Source organism: Camelina sativa, chromosome 14, assembly GCF_030686135.1.
Source record: "Camelina sativa cultivar CO46 ecotype springtype chromosome 14, ASM3068613v1".
Classification (NCBI taxonomy): Eukaryota; Viridiplantae; Streptophyta; class Magnoliopsida; order Brassicales; family Brassicaceae; genus Camelina; species Camelina sativa.
This window is the reverse complement of record NC_141893.1, coordinates 34,361,815-34,386,689: the sequence shown is the minus strand read 5'-3', so window position 1 is coordinate 34,386,689 and position 24,875 is coordinate 34,361,815. Positions and strand designations below refer to the sequence as shown.

Here is a 24,875-nt window from a genome sequence, read left to right as displayed (position 1 = left end):
AGCCTTCTCATAGAGACGACCTAGCACAAAGCACTGGCGAATGGTCTGTGGTTGGAACATTCTGATATGCATCTGAGTATCAAGATGAATACCTGCAAGATAAGCACGCACCAAATAATCTTCTGAAAGAGTAACTTTCGTTCGGATCAAGTTAAACTTCTGGTGATAATCCACGATTTCATCAGTCTCCTGCAATGCTTTCAACTCAGCTATCAGATCTTCCAACACATCAATGAACCTTTCTTTCATCAACAACTTGTACGAAGGCCAATCACTCAACAAACTTTGACCAAAAGGAGTTTGTACTAAAGCATGATGCCAAACAGCTGCGTGACTATCAAAGTGCATAGTAGCCATACGAACCTTTGAGTCATTTGGTGTAGCATCGAGAACAAAGTAGTCTTCCACCTTACAGATCCACTCCGAGAAATGTTCTCCATCACAACGAGGGAAATCCACACGCCCTAAACGAGTAACTCCCGAGTAATGACCAGATCCCGATGATCCACCACCGCGTTGTTGTCCAGAACCACCTCCATTTCCCTCTAGTAACGCCGACACCGCCAAGGGACTACACTCTCCATGAGACTTGCTCGAAGAAGCTGGTGGACATGGTATCAACCTGATCAAATGCATCATGTCAGCCATATTCTGCTCCATCCTCTATCTTGCTCTTCAATCGCTTGTTCTATCGCGTGAGTCCGATCGAGAATAGTTCTTGCGTCACCGACCGCCTCACTTCCTCCTTCCTAGACTTCGTCCCCAACTAGATCTTGCCGGTTAATCTGAGATATCATCTCCACACCCATCGTTTCCGAGGTTTGACTTCGCTCTGATACCAATGATAACGTTTAATCAAAACATGCTCACAACGGTAAAAACAGACTAAACCGAGGAAAAACAAGGAAGATAACAGAGTTGATTATTGATAGAAATATTCTGATACAATGAAACAACGCTCACTGAGGAACGCAAAATCACCTTCTCACCTGCAAGAGTCTCAGAAGAGATTCTCGAGCAAAACGATAAGGAAAGATAGTTTTAGAAGTTCTTAAAAGATTATAACTTTTAAAATGCATAAAAAATAAAGATAAGCTAATATTGCTCTTATATTGCCACCACATTAATAGTGTTAACCGTTACTTGACCTTGACAGTCTGTAACTTATGCCACCTGTACATTGCCAGCTTAATTATTCCTTCCTCACGTGCTCCTCATTCTTTTATCCAAAACCATAAACTCCACGTGCGCTAAATGCCTCATTTGCTATATCATTTTCCCAATTGCCTCCACGCCGACAGATGAGAGAAGAAAAATCATAGATCTTTTCTCTTCTTAATTTTTGTTCTAAATGATTCGAACCTCTCTTCGAAACTTTGGCTTTGATTTCTTTTTTGTTCAAAAATTGATAAACTGAGTTTGAACTTTGAAGATGACAAAAAATAATATTGACAACAAAAAAAAAAAATTTTAAAAATAATAACCCCTTTGTAAAAAAAGAATTTTAGACATAAGGAGGGCACAAGAGAATTAAATCTGTTTTCTCAATATTGCCAGTCATGAAAATATTTCAGCCAAAAAAATTAGAGAAAAATCTCACAGAATATGAATCTAAATACTAGTATAAGATTCATGTAAAATTGGCGTCGATACACATGATTATTGCATTAAATTGCCAAATCCCATGAAATCTGGTACCTTGTTCTACCCAACTTATACATCTCATCTTTTGTTTCATATAAAAATTACTTCCTTGGGAGTGTAAAAGTAGAATAAAAGAAAAGATATCGGTATATTTTGCAAAACCAAGAGCAATGAAACACAACCTGTGGTGTTCTGTGAAGAATGTGATTGAGATCTTAGGGTTATGCTATACGTTGAAGCGGAAAAGCATCACATCTCCTTCTTTGACAATATACTCTTTACCCTCTGATCTCAACTGCAAAACAAAAATAATAAACATATTTCAAGCAAACTCCCAGTAAGAAGAGAACTGTAAATATGTCTTATTACAAGCCAGGCAGCTCAATTTAAGGAGAAACTCACAAGTCCTTTCTCCCTTGCTGCTGCAAGAGACCCCGCAGACACAAAATCTTCATATGCAACCTGAACAAGAAACCGATTGAGATGATGTCCGGATTCATATGAAAGAAAAACAAAATTGACAATTGAAGCTTTCGATTTCCAATTTTCATGACCATGGGGGGTCATCATGTTCAGAATTGGGAGTATAACTGTACAAGAGATTCATTAAGAGAGAAAAAAAATGCTTACAGTCTCAGCTCGAATAAAACCTTTCTCAAAGTCAGAATGAATGACGCCAGCAGCTTGTGGTGCAGTCATGCCTGTATCAACAGAAATCTCCACCAAATTACTACATCACAAGAAATAATGCTTTTTGAGAACCCTACTGAGTGGAAACTAACCTGCGTGTATTGTCCATGCTCTTGTTTCCTGCCATAGAGAATGAACATTTTAGAGTTTATGAATTATGTTCTATAACAAGCTTTTTACTTTGTATGTGTTCTTCACCTTTTCACCAGAAGTGAAGTAAGTCTGCAAACCTAGCAGGCTGTATGTTGCCCTGATAAGGTTCCCGAGGCCACTTTCACTGACACCTAGAGAGTTCAAATATTCCGTGCGTTCTTCAAGAGGAAGTTCGGTTAGCTCAGACTCAACCTGCTTCCAGGAAAGGAAGATTTTGTCAAGTAGTGGAAGAACGTTTTAAGTAAAATACATGCATGAAAACGTCAAAGCATACAATGTAAATAGACAAAGATCTTGACCTGGGCTGAAACAACCACATGTCCAGACTGCAAATCAGAAGAAAGACCCTTCACTTCTTCAACATAGGCGTTCTTCTCCGGCTCAGCAAGATCAGTTTCCGCAACATTTGCCACATAGATCATAGGCTTCATTGTAAGCAAGCAGAGATGCTTCACAACATCCATCTCGAGGTCGGACAATGCAACTGCCCGTGCAGGTTTTCCATCCAGGAGAGCCTCCTGAATTCTTTCCAAAGCAGATTTCTCAGCTTCCTCCTGTGTCATAGAATATCACATACACATCGGTGAATATCAGCAGACCGGGTTATGAGAGAAGTCAGTAGTATCTCGGGTAAATTTTTCTACCTTGACTTTGGATTGTGAATCCTTAGCCTTCCCTTTCTTAAGTCTTTCAATCCTTTTACCAATCTGCATTTCTTGCAAAAGATGTAAATTAGCCTCATCAACGACGGTTTAAGATATAAAGGTGTTCTGGAGTGTATTCAATACTCTCTCGCTAGTGCAAAATAAAGAAAACGAAATCCTAAACACGAGACAGGGTGTGTTCACACAAGTGCATAGCTCGAGAATAGCTCATTGAACAATGAAAAAAAGAGTTATACAAGAAGAGGACGGGTCTGAGTGCACCTGATCTAAGTCGCAGAAAATAAGCTCGAGATTGATGACATCAATGTCAGACTTGGGATCAACTTTGCCATTGACATGAATAATGTCATTGTCCTCGAAACATCGCACCACCTACAAGGAACATGAGGAATCAGTACACAAAGGGCAACAAAACAAAAGCATAACCATGATGAACAAGAAGAGGAGAAATGAACCTGGAGGATGGAATCAACTTCTCTGATGTGAGATAAGAACTTATTGCCTAAACCCTACAAACAAACAAACAAAAAAAATCAAAACTTGTGAGTTACCTACCAGGCATTGAGAGAGTAGAGAAGAGAGAGATGAAATCAGACTTCTCCTTGGCTAGCACCCTTGACAAGACCAGCAATGTCCACAAACTCAATGGATGCAGGGACAATTTTTTGGGAACTACTGAGTTTGGAGAGAACATGAAGACGAGAATCAGGAACAGCAACAATGCCAACATTGGGCTCAATCGTGCAAAAGGGGAAATTAGCAGCTTGAGCCTTTCCATTCTCAACCTGGGACATTGACCAAAAGGTGTTCGATGAAATGCCTAAGAGAAGAAGGATTAGATAGAAATAGAGAGAGAGAGAGAGAGAGAGAGAGAGAGAGAGAGACATACGACGGCGTTAAAGAGAGTAGACTTGCCAACGTTAGGAAGACCGACGATTCCAGCTTTCAGGCTCATGCTTACTTTGGTGGTGGAGGCAAAGCATCGCTTCTGGTTCTGGAAGGTCAGAACTCCGACGAACTTGGATTTACCCCCTGAGAAGAGGAGCTGGTTTCTTCTACTTGAGAGAAGAAGAAGAGACTTACAAGAAGTAGAAGAAGTAGAAGGCAACAAAGCCATAGCCGTGACGACGGCACTGCTACAAGCTGCTCTCGCCATTGTAATTTTTCTCAGCCTCTCTCACCTTCCAATTTCTCCTAATACGTCTCTCAATGCTTATCGCCGCTACTCTAAGAATGTGCTGGCTGATTGGGTCTTTCTTCTGTATTCAGAAATTATTATTATTATTTTAAGCATTTTTCAAAATACAAATTTTCACATTTCGACTCTAGAATATGATTATGAGAGCTAAATCATCTTTTTAAGGGTTGTTCGTTAATTCGTTTTTAAAGACACTGTTACCATAACTCAAAGATGGGTTGTCTCCAGACAATTACGCTTACGCTAGATTCAGAGATAAGGAAGAAGATCTGTGACGACATATATTTTGAAAAAGAGAGAACAAAGCAAAGCAAGTTTTACATACATCACAGAATGTTCAAACTCAGATATATTAAAAGATTTGATTGAAGTTCGCTAACCAAAAAACAAAAAAGTCTCAAAGTCATATAACTAAAAGAAACAGAAAGACAGATTTATTGGGGGGAGGGGGGAATCTTGGGCGGGTCTACTTGGATCGCTGTCTCATCTTTCGACGCTTCCTCTTCAACCTCCTCATACGCTTCTTCTTCCACTGCCAACAGAAAACACCATTATCAATGTCCGTTACTATACCATTAGGATCATGATGAAATTAAATAGAGAGAAGAATTACATCAACCAAACCCAACAAGAAGAGAGATCTACTATAGATTTAAAAAGCAACTGTATTGAAGCCTATCTATCTACATAGATCGTCCCAATCAAGATTACATTTCACATGGGATGTTGTGCAAATAGGAACCAAAAACATATTTCCCCAAGCAATCCAAATCAATGGTGGTGATGCAAAACCGAAAGCAAATATAGCCAAGACATCCATCTCTATAGTCCTAAACCACACGATCCTAAGATCTTATTGTCCGACTTTCACATATGTAACTCCACCATAAATGAATGCTTATTTAGATAATCTAATGGATGGAATCTAATTTAACGCTAATGAGTTCGACGAATACAAAGAAGAAGAACAACAAAACAAATGAATCGAAGAAGGAGATGTAATATAACCTTGGCCCTCATTGTTGTTGAGTGTCTTAGCTGTTGCTCTTAGTTTCAGATTCGTCGCCGATTTCTCTACAACGAAGAGAGAAATGGTTTTTTCACAAGAGAGCCATCTAGGGTTTTTATAGCTAGGGTTTTACACTTTACTAATGGGCTTAATAATTGGGCCTATCTGATATAATTTCAGTCAAACTTATGGGCCGATATTAATTAAAAGAAGACAGGCAGACGACAAGTCATAGTAGTTATGAAGAAGTTCAAACGTTTTTTTTTTAAGTCAAAAACTTTTTTGAGCATCTCAAATCTCACAATAACAAACACTTTGTAAGTTCTTCTCCATTTCTGATGGATTCTCGCCGGAGTTTCACCGGTGGTGTAAGTTTGATTGAGAAGAAACAAGTCCTCGAAAAATCAATGAGGTAACCAAAGCTTTTCTGCAACTCTGCCTCCCTCTCTTTTTTAGAGATAATATTTTGGTAGATATTGTGAATATTTTGTGTACATCTTGTAACTAAATAGATAAAGCTCTAACCACTAAAATTTCTCCTTCATACATACATAATTACATACATATACATACATGGATCTCTATTTGCTTCATGGTTTTGTTCTATTTTTGCCTTTTGAATTCGTCTTAGTTTACTCAACTGGTTGACGCAACGCAACTTCTACAAGATCAAGGATGAGATTGTTCATACAATAATATCATCCCCATCCGCTTCTCTTTTAAAGGTGTTCTCTCTCTGTTTCTCTCTGTTGATAAAATATATATTTACGAGACTTGTTTCTAAATATATTATGTATATATGTTGTTGCAGTCTCTAGCGTCATGCGTTTTCGATATGGCAATGGTGGAAAACTCCCAAGTATTATTCGCTCGTTTGTGCGTTGAGCTTTTCCACGAGCTTCCCCCTCTACCATCAGATGAATCTCACGGCCAGATTACAACTTTTGAGAGACTGTTTTTGCGCAAATGCCAAACCGAGCTTGAAAACTCGTCCCCCAGAACTGATGAACAACTACCATTGGTTTATGTCCATGAATCAAACTGTTACAGATTCATCAAAACCGTTAGGGTTCTGGCAGAGGTTTTCAAGAATACCAAGATCACTGAAACCACACGGAAAAGCATTATTCAGGTTTTGCCTTGCCTTGCCTTGCCACTCACTCTTTTGGAACTGCTAATTTAATTCATAGCGTTTTTGATTAATTGTATAATTATGTATTGTAGGTGCTGATGAATCCCATCCTGCCACTTGAAAGGAACACCGATGCTATTCATTTATTTCTCTACTCCATTGGCAAACTAGCTGACTTCCAGTTTTCTAATGAAAATTCAAATTTCAATCAGCTAGTTCAAAGTTTTCGGGTAACATCACAATCCAAAGAATTTGAATATATGTAAATCTTCAGATAAACAATCCTTTGGTATGGGTAGGCATCTCTAACGGCATCTTGATTCACAGGCTGTAGAGTTGGAGAGCAATTACAATGATGAAGTCAAGCTTAGGAAAGAGGCTGAAGTTGCATTTGCTAAGAAAAAGGAAGAAGTGGAGATGATGGAACGTTTACTTGAGTCTTATAAGGAAGAACAAGGTACACTGCAACTTGAAGCGCAAGCCTTGGAGCACAAGCATGATGCAGAGTTGCAGCTTAGGAGACAAACAGAAACCTTGCTTGTCCGAGAACAGGAGAAAATGAACAAGGTAAAGGTTCAGCTGGAAAATCTTGAAAATGAACGTGGTGATATGCGTTTGAAGGCTGAGGAGTTCCAGAGCAAGTACAAGGGAGAGATGATTCGCAGGATTGAATCGGAGACTGTGCTGGAGAAAGAATTGAAAGAGTTGGAAGGACTGAAGCTACAGCTTGAAACCTATAAAACAGAGGAAGAGAACCTAACTTCACAAGTCAGAGCTTGGCAGGACAAGTACGAGCAAGAGTTGACTCTTAGGAAAGAAACAGAGGTTGCACTTTCTAATGAAAAGCTAGAGCTTGAGACAGTCAACGAACTATTCGAAACCATCAACTTAGAAGCAGTTGCTATACGAGAAGACAAGGACAATGCTATCAAAAAAGCACAAGAGCTAATGGCAAAACGTCAACCTCCACCATCATTTTACTGCCCTATCACACAGGCAAGCCCAACTCTTTACAAGAAGATGATAACTTGCATAACACTCAATCTCGTAATGTTAATATTTGTCGCAGGAGGTCATGAAAGATCCCCACTTGGCTGCTGATGGATTCACATACGAAGTAGAAGCAATTAATAAATGGCTTAGTACAGGTCACAGGACGTCGCCCATGACAAATCTCGAACTTTCACATCTCACTCTTGTCCCTAACCGTGCTCTCCGCTCTGCGATTGAGGAGTTGAATTAGTCTTCCTGCTTTTCTAAACCGGTTTACTTTAGAAGTTATAAGATTGTGATTATAATGGCCTCACAACTCTATTTATGAGCCTCGCTTGATAATTTTGTGATCCAATGTTTTTGAACCTCTTTGAATCGGAAACTCAAACTCATTAGTCCAGTGAAGTTGTTGATCTTTCTATATAGATATAAGTTTCGAGATAATATTTTGTAGATTTATGTTAACATATAGTTAATAGGTGTATACAGTATTTGGGTATACATCTTGTAACTAATACTATAAATCTGCTATTCTGGATTCGTTTTGGGAGTTCTATAGATAAGCTCTACATTAATTGTAAATACTAAATAACACAACCATTCTTTACTCATATTGATGATATTAGGAACTGTTACGTAAATACTAAATAATATCTTTGTCATATATATCATAAGTATTATGTCAATCTTCTATTTATTTTACGGTTGTATCTAGGGTTTGTGTATGACATCTATGTACCTTAATTAGAACCTATCAATAATGAGAACGGCGCCAGAACAGTCTCTTGCTTCTTTGTCAATTGATTTTGCGTTTTGAACCTACTCAACTGGTTGACGCGACGCAACGCAACTCTGACAAGAGCAAGGATGAGATTGTTCATGCAATAATAAGATCGATCTCCCTCTGCTAATTTTCTTTTAAAGGTTCTCAGTGGCTTTTTGTTTGTAGGCATACATCTATCTATAGATATCTATATGAGAAATGGCGACATTGGAAAACTCGTGTGTATTATTTGCCCATCTATGTGTAGAGCTTCTTCACGAGATTCCCCCTCTTCCATCTGACGGCGAGATTACAACTTTTGAGAGACAGTTTTTGCGCAGATGCCAAATAGAGCTTGAAAACTCATCCCCCAAAACAGAACAATTCCCACTTGTTTATCTTGATGAATCAACTTATTTGAGATTCATCAAGACCGTTAGGGTTTTGGCTGAAACTTCCAAGAATACGAAGATCATTGAAAGAACACGGAAAAACATAACTAAGGTTTCCCTTGCCTTTCCCAATTTTTGTCACTCTTTGAAACTGCTAATTTTGTAGGGTTTTTGATTAAGAGCATATATACTAGTGTTAATTGTAATTTTGTAGGTGCTTATGAATCCCATCTTTCCACCGGAGAGGAACACTGATGCTATGAATTTGTTTCTCTGCTCCATTAAAAAACTAGCTGACTTAGAGTTTTCAAATGAAAATCTGAATCAGCTAGTTCAAAGTTTTCAGGTAACAAAACCACCATCTTAATTATAAGACATATGATATTTAAACGTAATCGTGTCTCTAAAAGGCAGCTTGATTTACAGGCTGTAGAGTTGGAGAGCAATTACAAGGAAGAAGTCAAGCTTAGGAAAGAGGCAGAAGATGCACTTGCTAAGAAAGAGGAAGAAGTGGAGATGATGGAACTGTTTCTTGAGTCCTACAAGAAAGAACTAGGTAAACTGCAACTTGAAGCTCAGGCCTTAGAGCACAAGCATGAGGCAGAGTTGCAGCTTAGGAGAGAAAGAGAAATCGCTGCAGGCGTAGAACGTTCTTATATGACTTGGAACTATGAATATTTCCTGCGCATCTACAATGAGCAAGTGGAGCTTAGAAACGAAGCAGAAGATGCACTTGCTATAAAAAAGGAAGAAGTAGAGGTGATGGAAGGGCTACTTGAGTCTTACAAGGAAGAACAAGGTAAATGTCAATCACAAGTTCAAGAAGCCTTGGAGCAAGAGCAAAAGCATGAAGCAGAGTTGAAGCAGCTTCGGGCAGAAGCTCAACTAAGCAAAGAGTTGGAGGGAATAAATCAACTGCATGAAACATGTATAATAGAACAAGACAACCTGAAATCACAGGTCTTAACTTGGCGAGACATGTACGACCAAGAGTCAACTGTTAGGAAAGAAACCGAGGATGCTCTATCTAAAGAAAAACAAGAGCTCGAGACTGTCAAAGGACTACTTGAAGCGTCCAGGCAAGAAGCAGATGCGATGCGACAAGAGAGGGACAATGCTCTCAAAACAGCACAAGAGTTAATGACAGAGCGCCAACCTCTATCATCATTTGTCTGCCCTATCACACAGGTAAGACCAGAACTCGGAAAGAAGATAACTTGCGTAACACTCAGATCCCAAAGATGTTTAATAAGTTAATGTGGTTTATATTTGTCGCAGGATGTCATGAAAGATCCGCACGTTGCTGCCGATGGATTCACATACGAAGCAGAATCTATCAAGAAATGGCTTAGCACAGGTCACAAGACGTCGCCGATGACAAATCTCCAACTTGCTCATGTCAACCTTATCCCTAACCGTACTCTCCGGTCTGCGATTCAGGAGTTGGTTTGATTCTTCTTTTGTTTTTCGAACCGGTTTACTCTAAGTTGTTATTGGGCCTATAACTCAATACGTATTTTAAAACACTTTCATAACCAGGGTCGTACGTGGCTAGATCGGGACCTTGCCTTTATAAATAAAATATCCGAAAATAGAAACAAAGCCAATTTTTCTCAGAACGGTAAAGAAGACAAGTGTGCTTTTTGTACACACCTAAAACGCCATGAAAAGCCAAACATACGAAAGACCAGAAATTGATATGTTCCCACTTTTTTCGGTAGCAATGAAAATAAAAATCACGTGACAATCGGACAAATGTGACGTAACACACAACACTTCGAGAGACTGTCTGATATTTCAACAAGTAATGGAATGGTTTCTTCAGACTTCAGTTTTAGAAATAATTACACCTATAGCAATGAGAGCCAACGACTTTTTGCTCCGTTTTAAACTCCATCTTGAGATGAAACAAGGCATGCTTAAAAAGCCAAAACCCTAATCACTGACCTAACCCTATATAGGTCTCCTATATTTTAACTTTCTAACACTATTAATTATTTGTTCGTAACTAAAAACTGAATGTCTTTTTCTATTACATCTTACGAAATTCGAAAACGAGAGCTTGGAGGGAGAGAAGAATAATAATTCTTCCGATTCAAAATATATGATGTTTTAAGAAGTTTTTACTTTTAACAAGTTCAACCAATCAGAAATAATACTGCATAATATAAAATATTAAACTAATATAAAATTTGCATAAAAACTTGAAAACATCTTATATTAAGAAACAAAAAACTTATCTGAAACATCTTATATTTTGAAATAGAGAGAGTAAATGAGAGATACACAAAAGTGAGAGAGGAACAAGAACAAGAAAGTACGTAGATGTACACAGAGGGAGATAAGAAGAGGACAAGACAATGGCCTGCTGATTTTTTTTACACATCGGTCAATAAATTAACTTCCAATATACTTATATATTTAAGCTCTGTCATTGCAACTTGTTACCCCAAAACGTTATAGATACACGCATTTTTATACACTTTATTTATATTCACACCTTAGTACGTACAAGACAAAAGATTTCTTCTTTGTTTTTTTCAAAAATAATTTGTTTCTTTGTTCCCCTTTCTTATTACCACCTCTTTCTATTATATATAAACTTTAAAATTAGGGAATTTTAATTACTATTCAATCTTACATCTGGTTCTTTGTAACAAACAGCTAAGAACCCAGCTCTAGCTGTCCTTTCTTCTCTGTCTATGTTCCGTAGCACAAATATGTCATTTTCCAAAAAGCTTATATCATTTACTCACAAATTCTACATGATATGGCAAAAACTATCTAAAATACAATTAAGAAAAATATAGTTTTGATCTTGTTTATAAAGATATTGGGTAAAGTATAATAAAATATTTGATAACCTGTGAAGTCTAGCCAAAAACAAATGAATGGATATAGGGGAAACTCAGCATGATGAGCGCCATGTATTATTTATAGTAAACCCTAAAGTTATAAGGGTTTATATTTTTTAGTGTCTTTTGTCGTTTCTTTTTTGTAAAAGAAAACAATTAAGATCAAGAAAGGATGATTATAAGTGTTAATTATATAAGTAGCTTATGTCTTTGGTATTTTAGTTTAAGCGCCGTTTGATGGACTAAAATAATGTAGATAAACGATTCTTTGTAACTATTTTTTTTTCTTCTTTGTCGGCCTTTCACTAGTTAAGCCATTTGTCGTGACACTGTTTATTAGTAGTAAGAAAGAAATTAAAAAAAAAAAGATAGATGCAAAAAGGGCAGAGTGAGAGAACCAATTGGTAGAGAGAGAATCTTTACAGAGGGCACAACACTGGGAACTATCACGTTCTCTCATTCATTTCACCACTCTCTCTACCTTTACTCTCTCTTTTTTTTTAATTACCAATTCATTATCAGTTTCTATTTTTTACATAATGTAACATTGGTGGATGAAATGTACACTACGTATTTAATGATTTAGGACAATGTATTTGACTGTTTCAAAATGCGTTTCAATTTGGATGTAGTCCGGTAAAAAAAAACAAAAAAACTCCATGTACAAGTATGAAATAGTTATAGTAGATTGTTTGTTTATTTAAAGGCAGCAATAAATAGTTTATAGGCTTAGATTTATTGTGTTATGTCGTTTATAAATTGATATTGATAGATCCTATTATTTGACCTAACGGCTGCTTCTCTCAATCACTGAAGTAAAGTATGACAAAATGAAGTGATTGTCTGTGTATGATATGATAACTCTCTCTCTATATATATATATACTCAGAAAATTTTATTTTTCCAGAATAATTTCTAAGAATTTAAAGTGCAATGCTACTTTACAGATGCATATAATGTGTAGTGTATATTATTTGCATGAATTATTCTTGTCCTCTTGTTGTGGATCGATTGGGAGAGAATGAATCCAACGGCTGGGATTTATGAAGCGATGTTCCATAATCACGAGCAACTTTATTTATTTTCAATTTAAAATATATCGATCGTGGTCTTTTTGTAAAGGGATAAATTATTTTGACGACGGAGCTAACTTTTTTTATTTACCGATTTTTCATAGCTGCAGCTAAGCTAAGCTACTACGAATGACAGCTCTCTTCAGGCTTTGACCCTTAACAGTGTTTTTATTCATCAATAATCTCAGATCTGTCCCTTAATTACTTATTTATATTATACTACTACCATAGTTGTCTCTTCAGTCCCTTGAAATCTTCAATCCACATTATATTTTCATTGTTTATTTTAAACATGATCTAGACAAAATTGACTACAGAAGAACTTGATATTACTGAGAGGTTTCAACTAAACTTCAACATTTTCTTTTGGGGTTTGATAAACAAGTTTTAAAATGGGTTGTTACTTGTTAGTGTTACCAAAAAAAAAAGAAGCATGGAGCTGTCTAAATAATTTGATTACTCGATTTTATAAAAGAAAACAGTCTACTAATTATGTTTTGTGAAGACATGGAAGATCCTCTTTGATTTGGTCCACCGACCTATTTCAGTCTATCCTCACTAATCTACTCTACTAACTATGACACATGCAAATTTCAAGTTGTAATAGTACTACTAATTATTTCTACTTTTTGCTTTAAACCAAATTAAAAGCTGTCTTTCTTAGCTAAAAAGTTACTTACTAGGATTTGACAAAAAAAAAAAAAAAGTTACTTACTAGGATTTGTATCTTTCAAATTAAACTCGTATAAAGAAGCACTACATTGATGTCGAAAACTGAACAATGCTCTATAACTGAGAAGGATTTGCAATTTGGATCTTAATTGACATTGCAAACTCATTATTAAGAAGAAAAAGTAACCCTAATAATTAAAGTAGGAACTTCTCCCCTAAACAGTCATTACAATTTCTCTTTATGTAGTTAGTTAATCATTAATCATCTTTAGATTTATTATTCCGTCACAAACTATTTTTAAACATACAAAAAATCTTTTGAAGCAATCTCCGAACATGGCAAGCACATCATACTTTTTGGTCAGAATTTTCTTTAAAGAATGTTTATCGAATTTATCGTTTAACAGAGAAATTAAAAATATTTGTTATTGCTTTGTTTGGTCTTTCTGAGTTTAGGACTCAAATCGATGTGGTTTATGAAAAATAAGAGAGAGATAGAGACTTCATAATTAATGCGATAAACCGATAAAATAAATTGTTAAACCGTATATACATATTATGCCCCACCCCCCTAAATAAAACTGAAGTTTACAAAACAACCCCACAAAAACTAAAGCGTTAAGATTCTCCTTCTAACTCCGTCTGCTTAAAACAAAAGTCATAACGGTTTACCAGCTGACTCAACCCGGTTTACTTCTCTAATTGTTCAAATTTCGTTTCAAACTTGGTTCGATTGGACCGGTTTTTGCCGTTGCTCTGTACTTGCGATTTGTTCCCCGGAGACGGAGAAGAAGACGATGAAGACGAAGACGACGAAGGTGAGAAAAGCTGACTAAAGAAAAGCCCTGATTTAAGGGAACAAACCGGAACATTAAGCACCGGCGTGATTCTGACATTAGCAGAGTACGATCTAGGCATGCCATGGTGCTGCTTCAACCTAGGTCCGCCGGTGAAGCTCCCGGGACTACTCGAGCTTCTTTCGAGTCCATGAAACACTATTTTACCGGAGGCGTTAAGTCTCGGACTATCCGCCGTCACAGTGAGTCCCCGAGATTCAATGTTCGCCGATGATGATCCGTCAGCGGAAGGATTCGACGGTGGATGATGGCGCCTCGGTTTGGCTAACCTGATTCTCGGTTGGTTAGAGTTTCGTAGATGAGTCCGCGACGGAGCGAACGGGTTAGGACTTGGTTTGTCTAGGTCAAGTGAGAGTCTTGGAAGGTCATCGATCTCGTGGCCAGAGGAAGACGATGAGGAGAGTGAGAGACGTGAGGAGGCGAATGAGATTGATTCGGAGATATCTGATTCTTTTAGCAGCGGCGACGTCACGGCGGCGGTGGCGGAGGATTTATAACCCCGGTGAAGAAATTGCTTGAACGACGACGTTTTGGGGTTTGAGGGAGGAGAAGAAGAAGTGGGTTTAGCAGATTCTTGTGGCTTGGCGTTGTTGACAAGTCTCTTGAGACCTAAAAGCTCTCTCCAACGAGTAGTACAACGAGGGGCTTTAGGGGAGAAGAGGTCAGAGATCTCCATCTCAAGTCTCCGGCAAGATTTCAGAACCTCCGGTGATCCTCTTGGTTCGGTGCTAGTCTTGGGGACACCAGAGAACTTCAAAGGTACGAGCTTTCCGTCGGAGAAGAGCTCGTCGGCGGACAGCATTGTCACCGGATCTTCGAGACAAAACTCAAAATCCACAACTGGATCTTGGTTCTCCGGTAACGGATCAGGTTGTTGCTTGCCGACGACGGAGGAAGAAAAGCGTCTGCTGTTGTCTTCTCGGGTCAAAGACATTCGAGGGCTGGTCCATCCGAACGTAGAGAACTTTTCCGGCGAAACACCGGCACTTTTAACGCAAGCGGAAGCCATTAATTAATTAAAGCTTTGGGGCATTTGCCGGGAATTAAGTTAATAAGGAAGGAGAGGGTTTTTGGTTTGGAGAGAAGTGGGAGTGACAGAGACAAGCACTATTTATATACCCTACTTACTGCACCTCAGCTCAGGCTCAGGTACACCGTACCACACACTTGTTTCCATTTACCATAACCAATTCGGGTCGGTTCTTTTTTACTGGGCCGGGTTTTACTATGTTATGGGCCCAAATATTATGTTTTAGTGTATGACCCTTTTTTTTTTTTTTTTTTTTTTGTCAATTTATGTCTGTATGATTGAGAGGGTGGTGAATAATATTGTGACATTTTAGATCTGGTTCGTGTGAGCATTTAATTAAAAAAATAAATTTTGTTTGTTTTGTTATTATGTGAAATTGTTCTTTCTCATTATGGTCACCTACCAACCAATAATTGAGCATGATCATAAGCACACGTTTCGTGTATTCATGCATAAGCATTTTTGTTTTCTTTCTACCAAAAAAAAAAAACACTTCCTGCAGCTGCATGCTTTGATTCAGGACAAATATTAATAGTATGGCATAAAGTTCTACTATTTAAGTACAATGGAAAATTCTATTTTCAAACGAGAAAATAATTATTGTAGTTTATTTAATTTCTTAGAATGGTGATGATGTCAAAATAATTAATCAAACTAACAATGAACCATCGACTCAATATATAAAACATACTATATGATTGTTGCTTCTAATTGTTGTTACCAGGGCATATTTCAAGAGTCAAGACACCAAAAACACATAATTAAACAACCGCGCGCATATTATATAAACTCACCTTGGTTATCTCTCCTTTACGCTCAAAATCACATTCATATATACTATACTTGATCGTCTTTTTTATCCATTGAGAGATGCAATATCAATGTTCTCTATCCCCACACGTACGTTTGTATCTTCCATGATACAAAGTTTATTCACTTCTGAGGGACTAACTAACCTGGTTTGATCTCATCGGCAACGTCTACGAGTCGATGGTTCATGGATTGTGAAGACCAGGATTATAATGTTGCCGAAAAGGTATACTAATGTAATTATAATGTTGCTGAAAAGGTATGAATTCGAGAAATGACACAAAAAGACCTTTTTCCAAAAAAAATATATTAGAGATAAGGATATACATATATAGACGATGATATACACCTTTATTTTTTAAAAAAGAAAGAAAAGAAAATCACATCATCACTATTCACTATGTATCAAATATATCAATTATTATAAGGTTGTGCCTTTGGGAGTTTATTTGATATTACTATTCATCGATTGAGTAAATGAAATTTATGCCAAGAAAATATCGGAAGTGACTTGAGATCTAACATAAAATCTAATCTCTCACCCACTGGTCGAAAATTTTGTCTGGATCCAAAAAAAATAATCATGGACATACAAAAATCAACTAAAAATCATTCGAAATCATTCAAATCACAAAAATATAAGTACATTTTAAAATATGTATAGTTGAATGATGCTTCACCTAATAAGATGTTATTTTCTCTTATTTTTCGAAATCAAATTCGAATAAACTTTTTAGTATTGTCTACCATTATAGTAACCCTTTGATATCTATAACAAAAGATTTATGATTTAAAAGACCCGTGAGAGTTTAAACTTAGAGATATATCCCTCAGCCGGAAAGTCCTATAAAAAACAATAATTCGTATGCATGGGCTAAAACATACAATATTGTTATCACAATTAATGGAATACACAATACCGCACATAATCCAAAAAACTCTGGTTCTATCCAATCGAATAGAGAGGAACTATAGATCCCGACCCAAAGTACATTGAAAGTTAAATAGGAAGTCGAACTCAAAATAGGTTTTGTCTCTATCCAAAGATCAAAAGATAAATTAGAATGAATCGAAGTTTGACCAAGTCAACTACAAAGGGTTTCGTTAGTTGTTGTTGTGGCCATCACTTCCCACTTCTCCAAGGTCACTAACGACAACATCAAACCCAATATCTTCACCACGCTTTCATTGAATCTTACATCTCTCTATATGGACCAGCTTATTCTTCTTCTTCCTCTTCATTCATTGTTTTCATTTTGTATTTACAATATCGTTGTTCTTATATAGTCTTCCTTGTTATTAAACGACTACTAGCATGTAAACATATGATAATATGAGGTAATGGCGAAAATGACACTGCTTTTGTTTATATACGTACGTGGCCCAGCTATGATATGAGATAGACATATCCACAATTAAAGGGCAAGTTTTTGAGTGTTTATATCTCTAAAATCCATGTAGGGGTGTCAATCGGGGTAGCACGGCCCGGCCCGGCCCAAAACCCATAAAGCCTGCATATGTTTGAGCCCGGCCAAGCCCGGCCCGAAATATTTCCGAGCCTATATTTTAAAGCTCGAGCTCAGCCCTACCAGAGCTACAGGGCTTTTCGGGCTTTTTCGGGCTTATCTTACGGATCAATAATTCAGACTTATAAGTTTGTAAAAGCAGTATTTAAAGATGTACTGTAAAACAAATCAATCAAAATTTTAATAACTTATCTATATTCACTACAACTAACTTAATTTAAAAGAAAAAGTTTAAAACTAAATAAAAATTTATATTTTAACCAAATAAAACAATATATAATTCATATAAAATATCATAGATAAAAATTTTAAAAGTATTAAGCAAGGTTATTAAGTAAATATGAAAAGTAGGATTAGAGTTTTAAACTTTATTTACAATAAATCATTAATCAAATATTGCAATCAAATAAAAATGTTAACAAAAAAGTACAAATATATTTGTTAAACGGTTTTTCGGGCTGGTCCGAGCCTGGTCGGACTAAACCCGAAAAACTCTATAGCCCAAACGGGCTGAGCCTGAAAAAACCCGATATTTTCTAGATATATAAATTTAAATCTGAGCCCGGTATTTTTTAGGGTCGGGCTGGATCAGCCCGCGGACTTTGGTCCTAATTGACATGCCTAAATCCATGTAATGACCATTGGCTAATAAATTAATTTATTCACCGATTTTATTAAAAATATAAATTGTGGAATTTAGCAATAGGGCAAGATGAATGGTCCACGTCTTTGGGCCTTTCAAGATCCAGCTGTTCACTACGAATAATTCATTTGATTTACTCGATCGGATTATGTTGTTTTTAAAACGAAGCAAATGTGTCTATGACTACGACAAAATGATTATACAATTGGCGTATTAAAGACGGAGATTACAATGCGATACCATTTTCATATGACCAAGGGAAAAATAATAATCAGAAAAACTGACATGTGTTTCATATAGTATAAACTATTTCCAAATAATTAAACCATTTATCGTAATTTAGAAATGAATCAAATGCATTCTTTAATTGTTGTCTCCTGTTTCATGGCAGCCTTCACACTGTTTATGTATACAGAGCATATAATGCATTATTAAAGGTCTTAAACCAATTTACTAATTAAACCATTTATTTCATTTTTCTTATAACCTGATGAGAATTCTGAAAATTCATGATGATAATAATCTTACAGTTTTTAATACTTGCAAGTTCATATATACTATTATTGTAGTTGTAGTTGTGCATCCAAGATTTATAGTATATGTATGTTAGTGTCTTATATTATTTAATTAATAAATTATATTTCTATTTATCATCTAATATATTTGAGGAAAATATCTTGACATAATAATTCTCAAGGCAAACAACTAAGTTACTAACCCTAGACTTTTTTCATTATCCTCTTATGATTTTTAAAAAAAAAACAATAGTATAAAAATGACAGAGAACATCAACTTTTATGTCCTTATTGTTTGTCAAGGCAAAAATATGTGATTCTGCTTTGCAATGATTATTTTACAATAGAGAGTACGTAAAAACAATTGATTTGAAATGGAAACATATGATTAGAATAATTAAAATATATAGAAGTTGACGGCATGGTGGGCAAGTTACTACTTAAACCCACGGGTCTTCCTCCTCGGACACCACCCAAATGATCCCAATAATTATTCTTCTCTCTCCCTCTCTTTATCCTCTCTTTGCTTCTTAATCACGATCCTCTAATCAAATACTAAAACCTAATTAAAATCAAGAGAGAGAGAGAGAGAGTGATCAACAAGAGAGAGAGAGGTGATCTATGGAGACGGAAGAAGAGATGAATGAAAGTAGTATAAGCATGGTGGAAGCACAGTTACCGCCGGGATTCAGATTTCACCCAAAGGACGATGAGCTTGTCTGCGATTACCTGATGAGACGATCGCTTCATCACAGTAATCATCAACCACCTCTCGTATTGATCCAAGTCGATCTCAACAAGTGTGAGCCTTGGGACATCCCTAGTACGTCGTCTTCTTAATTTCATTCATTCTTGCATATCAATCTTTATTAATTATATATATATGGTTGGTTTTATAATATTATGTCCTCATAATAAGTCATAATAAAATATATGAGATATGCTCTTCTTTTGTCTTCGTCGTTTTATTATAGAAACAAAATTTGAAGAAAAAGTTGGATCAATATCGTTCGTCTAAACCACTTTTAAGATGATGTCACCTCATTTATTTTACTTTCATTCAATACAATGTAGTCTAATCTCCATACAATCCTATTCAAACATAACACAATATTGGTCGATATATCTCTCTCTATTATTAATGGATTGGGGTACGATACACATATACATACTTTATAACTTATAGAAAAAAAAGTACGTATATATTACGTAATAATTTTGAAATTTCGAGAGACATATAAAATTATTAATGAGAAGTTGACACTCTTGGCGTTATCCTCAACCAAAATTCTTGAAAAGAAAAAAAAAAAATTGGATAAAACAAAATAAGATTAGGACAAAGAGACGAAAAAGTCAATTTCTCAATTTGTTTTTTTTGTAGGTTTATTAGAATAGTAGCACTTTGAGTGTGACATTTTGCTAAGTTGCAAAAAAAAGTAAAATGCGTTCGGTTTGATCATAATTAGTATTCTTTGTTATTCTCTCCTTTGCTTACGCCTCTAAATGGGTCCTGTGATATTTTTATAGCTTTTCAAATCAAAAGATAAAATTGACCCTTCAACTGCTTGATAATAATACTATTGAATTGAATGCTTAGTCGTCACTCATTTGATGAAGATATTTTTCTTTATCCAAAAACAACAAAATTCACGCAAAATAAAAACAGAAAAAAAAAATAATAAAAATCCTAATCATTCACACGCGTTGAATTCCTATTCGTTGTTTTTGGTTGAAGAATCACATGTTTGACATGCTTAGTTCAATTCCCAACGGATGTTTTCTGTATATTGTATTCGTAGTAGCCGATATATTTGAACACTGAATATTTTCAGATAGATTAAAAAAAAAAACGAATATTTTCAAGATAGATTAAAAAAAAAAAAAAACAATTTCTGTTATGTGATTCTAAAATAGTGGCTCTAACATTAATCATATGAGTTCATTTTTATCCTATAATGTATTTAGATACTGTAACTAAAAATGGCTGTGTGTATGATTTTTACAAATGGTCAGAAATGGCATGCGTGGGAGGGAAGGATTGGTATTTCTATAGCCAACGAGATCGTAAATACGCAACCGGGCTGAGAACAAACCGAGCTACGGCCACTGGATACTGGAAAGCCACAGGCAAAGACAGAGCCATTCAAAGAAAAGGTAAGCTTGTTGGGATGAGGAAGACATTGGTGTTTTACCAAGGCCGAGCTCCTCGAGGTCGTAAAACTGATTGGGTCATGCACGAATTTCGTCTCCAAGGATCTTATCAGCCTCCCAATCATTCTCTGACTTCTCCAAAGGTATACCCCCAGTTTATTCCATTTCTTCGTGATCATCACTTCCGAGTAAAGAGTAATTAATATAGTGTTCTCCATGTGTTGTTGAGGGAAACAGGAAGACTGGGTCTTGTGTAGAGTGTTCCACAAGAATACCGAAGGAGTTATCTGCCGAGACACCACGAGCAGCTGTTTTGATGAGACAGCCTCTGCATCTCTTCCTCCTTTGATGGATCCTTACATCAACTTTGACCAAGTAGAACCCTCCTCTTATCTCAGTGATGATCAGCATTTCATCATCAATGAGCACGTACCCTGCTTCTCCAATTTATCACAGAACCAAACCTTAAACCTAACCAACTCAGTCTCCGAACTCAAGACTCCTTGCAAGAACCCTAACCCCTTGTTTACCTGTGGTTCAGCCCCAGCTACGCTCACAGGCCTCGACTCGTTCTGTTCGTCTGATCAGATGGTTCTCAGAGCTCTTCTAAGTCAGCTCACTAAGATCGATGGAAGCCTCGCGGCTAAAGATTCACAGAATTATGGAGAAGGTAGCTCGGAGAGCCTCTTGACCGACATTGGTATTCCAAGCACTGCTTGGAATTGCTGACAGTGTAACGAGAGTTATTATTGCTATATATATTCATATCCATGATTGGAACAATTCTTCCGGGGGGGGGGGGGGGGGGATCATGTGTGCGTATCTGATTGTAAAAACATTTCCTCACTCTTGTACCCAGTAGATTTTCATGTAAAATACCACTTAAGACGTTATACATATATATATATATATATATTTCATCTTAGTTCCATTTGAGTCTACCATCAAGGCAAAGACACTGTCATGAACTATGAAACTCTTTGAACATCTCTTCAGCTATTTTGTTTAGTGTTTCATTCGATAGCTTTTGGAGGCCGGTCCTAGCAATAACACCATTGGCATAGTCTGGAGTTGAATGCAGTATCCATCTTTCACTAAAAATTCAAGATAAGAACCGAAAGAGTTTAGAACACTGAAGCAATCTTACCCCATATATAGTGATTGCAACTGCTCATATGTATACTGTACACTACTACTTGGTCGGATCAATCTCCCTCTCAAAATTGGAAAGAATCAACTCAAAATGTGATTTTACACTTTTTGTTTTGGTAAGTGAAGTGATATACACCTATCAGTAGACCGTCCTGGCTTAGTGCTATCACAGTGAGCCCAGCTCAAAATCTCAGAATTCTTGAAAGATAAGCCTTTTACTGGTATCTGATTCAAGAATCATAGAATACGGAAAACGACAGAAATTAGCTAAGGCTTTCACTAGATTGGTATTTCTGCAAACTTTTGTAGATGAACCCAAATACTTTGGCTAGCAGATTAAATTACAGACTGGAAAAGCAAAAAAAATATTACCAAAGACAATGGCTCCTTGAAAGCTAGCATAAGAGAGAAGCATGGTAAAACAGGAATAAGTTGTAGTTTAGGTGCCAAGTCCGGGACTAGACTCAAGTCTGTGTTAGGAAAACAAATAAAAGTGTAGAGATAAATGTGATATAACACTGAAACGGCAACAGTAGGAGAACTGAATTCATGCAAGTCTTACCCAGTGGCGGTGGGAGTCCGGTTACTTGAGTAAATCTTGGAGAAACAATGTTTTTATCTGACGCAACGACTCCATCGAAACGACCCACGTTTTCTCCTTTTGAATCTGTCAACAACCACGGTATCTCTTCTTCCAACCATTCCAGCTTGGCAATACCAGTTCCAAACATACTTTTAACACCTACACAATGTTGATCATGGAGTTGATTACAGAGACTGATGTTTCAGAGGTTTGAGTTAAATCTCTCTAGTCTCTACTACATAAAGATTATAGAAAGTACCAGACTCTTGACACAAGGCCTTAGATATAGAGTTCATGCCAGGAACACCCACATACTTGTTTGCATTCCCTTCCTAGGTATAGTAGACACATTTAAACAAGAAAAGCCTCAAGCTCCAAGATGGATAAATTATTGACTGACTACTTGGGGGATCAATCAATCAATCAATCCTAGTATCGAGTATCTTACAAACGCAGAGGCAGCAACAAGAAATTACACTTGATAGCAGAAAGAGAGATGTTTCAAAGACCTACCTGTTGGAAGCCAAGAAACTTGTTGGATGCGCAATCGAAACTCCCAAAAACTTGATTCCATTCAGAAACAACACCTCTGGACTCCCACTCGTGAACAAGAGCCAATGCATCAGAGTTGCTCACACAGAAAAATGGAGCTCCATGATCGAACATCAACTCCTTCCCATCTTCTCCAATCTCTCTGCACATCATTCAAAAAGCTCAACACTATCCACAAAATAGACAAAATCCCTCTGGGCTATCAAAAGTATAATAATTAGGGAGGAGGGAGGAAAAAGGAACCTTCTTTGAGACATACGTCCACCAGGTCCACGACCCGAGTCGAAGATTGTGACGGAGACGCCATTCCTTGCCAGAGTCGATGCGCACACGGCTCCGGAAACTGCTCCGATATATTGAAAACTTTATTTTCACGAATGGAAACCTAAAATCGAAAATCTAATAATGAAATTGAGAAAAAAAAACCCCACTTCCGCCGCCGATAATCGCGACCTTCATTGCGACGGCAACGCTGCTCATTTGCTTCCTAATCGCCGGCGAGATTGTTGTAGCTGCCATCGTTTTGCACTCTGCCTCATCCTCCCCAAAAGAACTTAGTCTCGTTTACTATTTTGGCTATGCAACTGCGTCCCGTTTGTTTTTGTTACTAAAAACGACAGCTCGTTACAGTGTTATATAATAATGTAAAACGATTTTCTTTCTTTCTTTTATAAAAACTTTATGAATAATTCTGTTATTATTATTATTAATTTTTTTTTTGTGTCAAAGGCCTTTTATTATAGTATATATATGTGGTCGATTAAAGATTGTTGGTGCTTTTTCATTCATATGCGTTATTGTGCCAGACAAAATGAAGAAGAAGTACATTAATTGGATTTGATTAGAGCACCACAATGGATTAATAAGACCTCGATTTGACCCACTAATTAACAACACAATTGATTTGATTAGAGCACCACAATTAATGAACCCAATTCCATTAATTTCAAGTAAGAAAAACAGATGTTACGAAGAAATTACTTTTTTTTTTTTTCTTGGTCAACAGAAATTACCTAAGATAAGACGGTAGATTTTTTTATTTTTCTCGAGAGAATTATTTTTCTTGGTCAAAAAGATTGGCAAATTATGGTTTATTACGATAGTCGATAGGTCGTTTAAGTACTTTAATTTTGTTGATGAAGAAAAAAAAACCTCCAAATATTATAGTAGTAGTATGAAACTTCCAATTTTTTTTTTTTTTAAGTTTTAAATATTTTTGTAATTGGGCCTCATCATCATGTATTTTTTTTTTTAAAAACGTAAAACAAAACATGACATGGTTTTGGTTTCCTAGTCAAACTAAGTTTATTTATAACTTTTTTTTTGTCAGCTAAATAAATAAAGGGATGTTTGGATATAAAGACAAAACCCAAAACTCATCTTTATGCGTCCATTGTTCCCGTCACAATCGCACGTGTGTGTGTGCTAAGCATCGTCGTCACCAATTCCATCCTTGTAGGGTTGGGTCGTCTCTCTCGCGCTGGCTGTTTTCGGCCTTGGCTCGAACCCCTTAATTTGTTTTACTCTGCTTTCTGACAATCAGCCAAACTCAATATCTGCTCAGGTTTTTTAGGGTTTTTTTCATCTCTTCTTTGTCGTTTGTTTTTTTCTTCTCAATGTCTACGTTAGGGTTGGTTTGATTCGATTCTCTCTCTACCTGTAGCTCTTAAAAGGTTTTGACTTGGCTAGCTAGGCGAGTTAGTTAGTTAGTAAGTTTATTCTCCCATAATAATTATGATGTCATATAATAATTGGGATGGTCCTTGTTTAATTTTGCACTTTTTGTGTGTTCAGGTCAATTAAAGAAGGCTTCACAT

The 24,875-nt window shown here is 36.6% G+C and overlaps 6 protein-coding genes across 7 annotated transcripts; 3 read left to right on the top strand and 3 right to left on the bottom strand.

Moving 5' to 3' along the window:
- Positions 1-1,640: 1,640 nt before the first annotated feature.
- Positions 1,641-5,476, bottom strand: LOC104743045 (uncharacterized). The gene is made up of 12 exons (XM_087483391.1): positions 5,359-5,476; positions 4,042-4,882; positions 3,749-3,937; positions 3,608-3,661; positions 3,414-3,524; positions 3,132-3,194; positions 2,787-3,041; positions 2,533-2,679; positions 2,427-2,454; positions 2,275-2,345; positions 2,047-2,106; positions 1,641-1,939 (listed from the first exon to the last, which is right to left on the bottom strand). Exons 2-12 carry the CDS (start codon positions 4,306-4,308, stop codon positions 1,871-1,873), a joined length of 1,314 nt encoding a protein of 437 aa, XP_087339517.1. The 5' UTR covers positions 4,309-4,882; positions 5,359-5,476; the 3' UTR covers positions 1,641-1,870.
- Positions 5,477-6,185: 709 nt separating this feature from the next.
- On the top strand, positions 6,186-7,734 carry LOC147929031 (putative U-box domain-containing protein 58). Its single transcript, XM_087483156.1, has 4 exons — positions 6,186-6,491; positions 6,584-6,721; positions 6,819-7,487; positions 7,561-7,734. Exons 1-4 carry the CDS (start codon positions 6,195-6,197, stop codon positions 7,732-7,734), a joined length of 1,278 nt encoding a protein of 425 aa, XP_087339282.1. The 5' UTR covers positions 6,186-6,194.
- A 650-nt stretch (positions 7,735-8,384) lies between these two features.
- LOC147929030 (U-box domain-containing protein 57-like) lies at positions 8,385-10,091 on the top strand. Its single transcript, XM_087483057.1, has 5 exons — positions 8,385-8,751; positions 8,854-8,985; positions 9,066-9,438; positions 9,583-9,827; positions 9,918-10,091. Exons 1-5 carry the CDS (start codon positions 8,467-8,469, stop codon positions 10,089-10,091), a joined length of 1,209 nt encoding a protein of 402 aa, XP_087339183.1. The 5' UTR covers positions 8,385-8,466.
- A 3,657-nt stretch (positions 10,092-13,748) lies between these two features.
- On the bottom strand, positions 13,749-15,351 carry LOC104778474 (uncharacterized). Its single transcript, XM_010502933.3, has one exon. It carries the CDS (start codon positions 15,103-15,105, stop codon positions 13,930-13,932), a length of 1,176 nt encoding a protein of 391 aa, XP_010501235.2. The 5' UTR covers positions 15,106-15,351; the 3' UTR covers positions 13,749-13,929.
- Positions 15,352-19,088: 3,737 nt separating this feature from the next.
- LOC147929029 (NAC domain-containing protein 21/22-like) lies at positions 19,089-21,696 on the top strand. The gene is made up of 3 exons (XM_087483388.1): positions 19,089-19,443; positions 20,634-20,914; positions 21,009-21,696. Exons 1-3 carry the CDS (start codon positions 19,242-19,244, stop codon positions 21,498-21,500), a joined length of 975 nt encoding a protein of 324 aa, XP_087339514.1. The 5' UTR covers positions 19,089-19,241; the 3' UTR covers positions 21,501-21,696.
- LOC147929028 (uncharacterized) lies at positions 21,451-23,668 on the bottom strand. 2 transcript variants are annotated; one of them, XM_087483389.1, is made up of 8 exons: positions 23,490-23,668; positions 23,302-23,401; positions 23,020-23,200; positions 22,766-22,838; positions 22,486-22,665; positions 22,296-22,393; positions 22,060-22,148; positions 21,451-21,865 (listed from the first exon to the last, which is right to left on the bottom strand). In XM_087483389.1, exons 1-8 carry the CDS (start codon positions 23,575-23,577, stop codon positions 21,733-21,735), a joined length of 942 nt encoding a protein of 313 aa, XP_087339515.1. In that variant the 5' UTR covers positions 23,578-23,668; the 3' UTR covers positions 21,451-21,732. The 2 variants fall into 2 exon arrangements, with proteins under 2 accessions (XP_087339515.1, XP_087339516.1); XM_087483390.1 differs by lacking the exon at positions 22,766-22,838 and having other exon boundaries at positions 23,490-23,605.
- Between the last annotated feature and the right edge of the window lie 1,207 nt (positions 23,669-24,875).

Coding starts and splice junctions, on each gene's coding strand:
- LOC104743045 (XM_087483391.1), bottom strand. CDS start 4,308: ATGGCGAGAGCAGCTTGTAGCAGTGCCGTCGTCACGGCTATGGCTTTG. Junction 3,938..4,041: donor CTACTCTCTTTAACGCCGTC/GTATGTCTCTCT, acceptor TCAATGTCCCAG/GTTGAGAATGGAAAGGCTCA. Junction 2,107..2,274: donor GTTTTATTCGAGCTGAGACT/GTAAGCATTTTT, acceptor TTTCTTGTTCAG/GTTGCATATGAAGATTTTGT.
- LOC147929031 (XM_087483156.1), top strand. CDS start 6,195: ATGGCAATGGTGGAAAACTCCCAAGTATTATTCGCTCGTTTGTGCGTT. Junction 6,492..6,583: donor CACGGAAAAGCATTATTCAG/GTTTTGCCTTGC, acceptor TATGTATTGTAG/GTGCTGATGAATCCCATCCT. Junction 7,488..7,560: donor TTTACTGCCCTATCACACAG/GCAAGCCCAACT, acceptor TATTTGTCGCAG/GAGGTCATGAAAGATCCCCA.
- LOC147929030 (XM_087483057.1), top strand. CDS start 8,467: ATGGCGACATTGGAAAACTCGTGTGTATTATTTGCCCATCTATGTGTA. Junction 8,752..8,853: donor CACGGAAAAACATAACTAAG/GTTTCCCTTGCC, acceptor GTAATTTTGTAG/GTGCTTATGAATCCCATCTT. Junction 9,828..9,917: donor TTGTCTGCCCTATCACACAG/GTAAGACCAGAA, acceptor TATTTGTCGCAG/GATGTCATGAAAGATCCGCA.
- LOC104778474 (XM_010502933.3), bottom strand. CDS start 15,105: ATGGCTTCCGCTTGCGTTAAAAGTGCCGGTGTTTCGCCGGAAAAGTTC.
- LOC147929029 (XM_087483388.1), top strand. CDS start 19,242: ATGGAGACGGAAGAAGAGATGAATGAAAGTAGTATAAGCATGGTGGAA. Junction 19,444..20,633: donor TGAGCCTTGGGACATCCCTA/GTACGTCGTCTT, acceptor ACAAATGGTCAG/AAATGGCATGCGTGGGAGGG. Junction 20,915..21,008: donor ATTCTCTGACTTCTCCAAAG/GTATACCCCCAG, acceptor TGAGGGAAACAG/GAAGACTGGGTCTTGTGTAG.
- LOC147929028 (XM_087483389.1), bottom strand. CDS start 23,577: ATGGCAGCTACAACAATCTCGCCGGCGATTAGGAAGCAAATGAGCAGC. Junction 22,839..23,019: donor AGTTTCTTGGCTTCCAACAG/GTAGGTCTTTGA, acceptor TACTATACCTAG/GAAGGGAATGCAAACAAGTA. Junction 21,866..22,059: donor CCAGGACGGTCTACTGATAG/GTGTATATCACT, acceptor TTGAATTTTTAG/TGAAAGATGGATACTGCATT.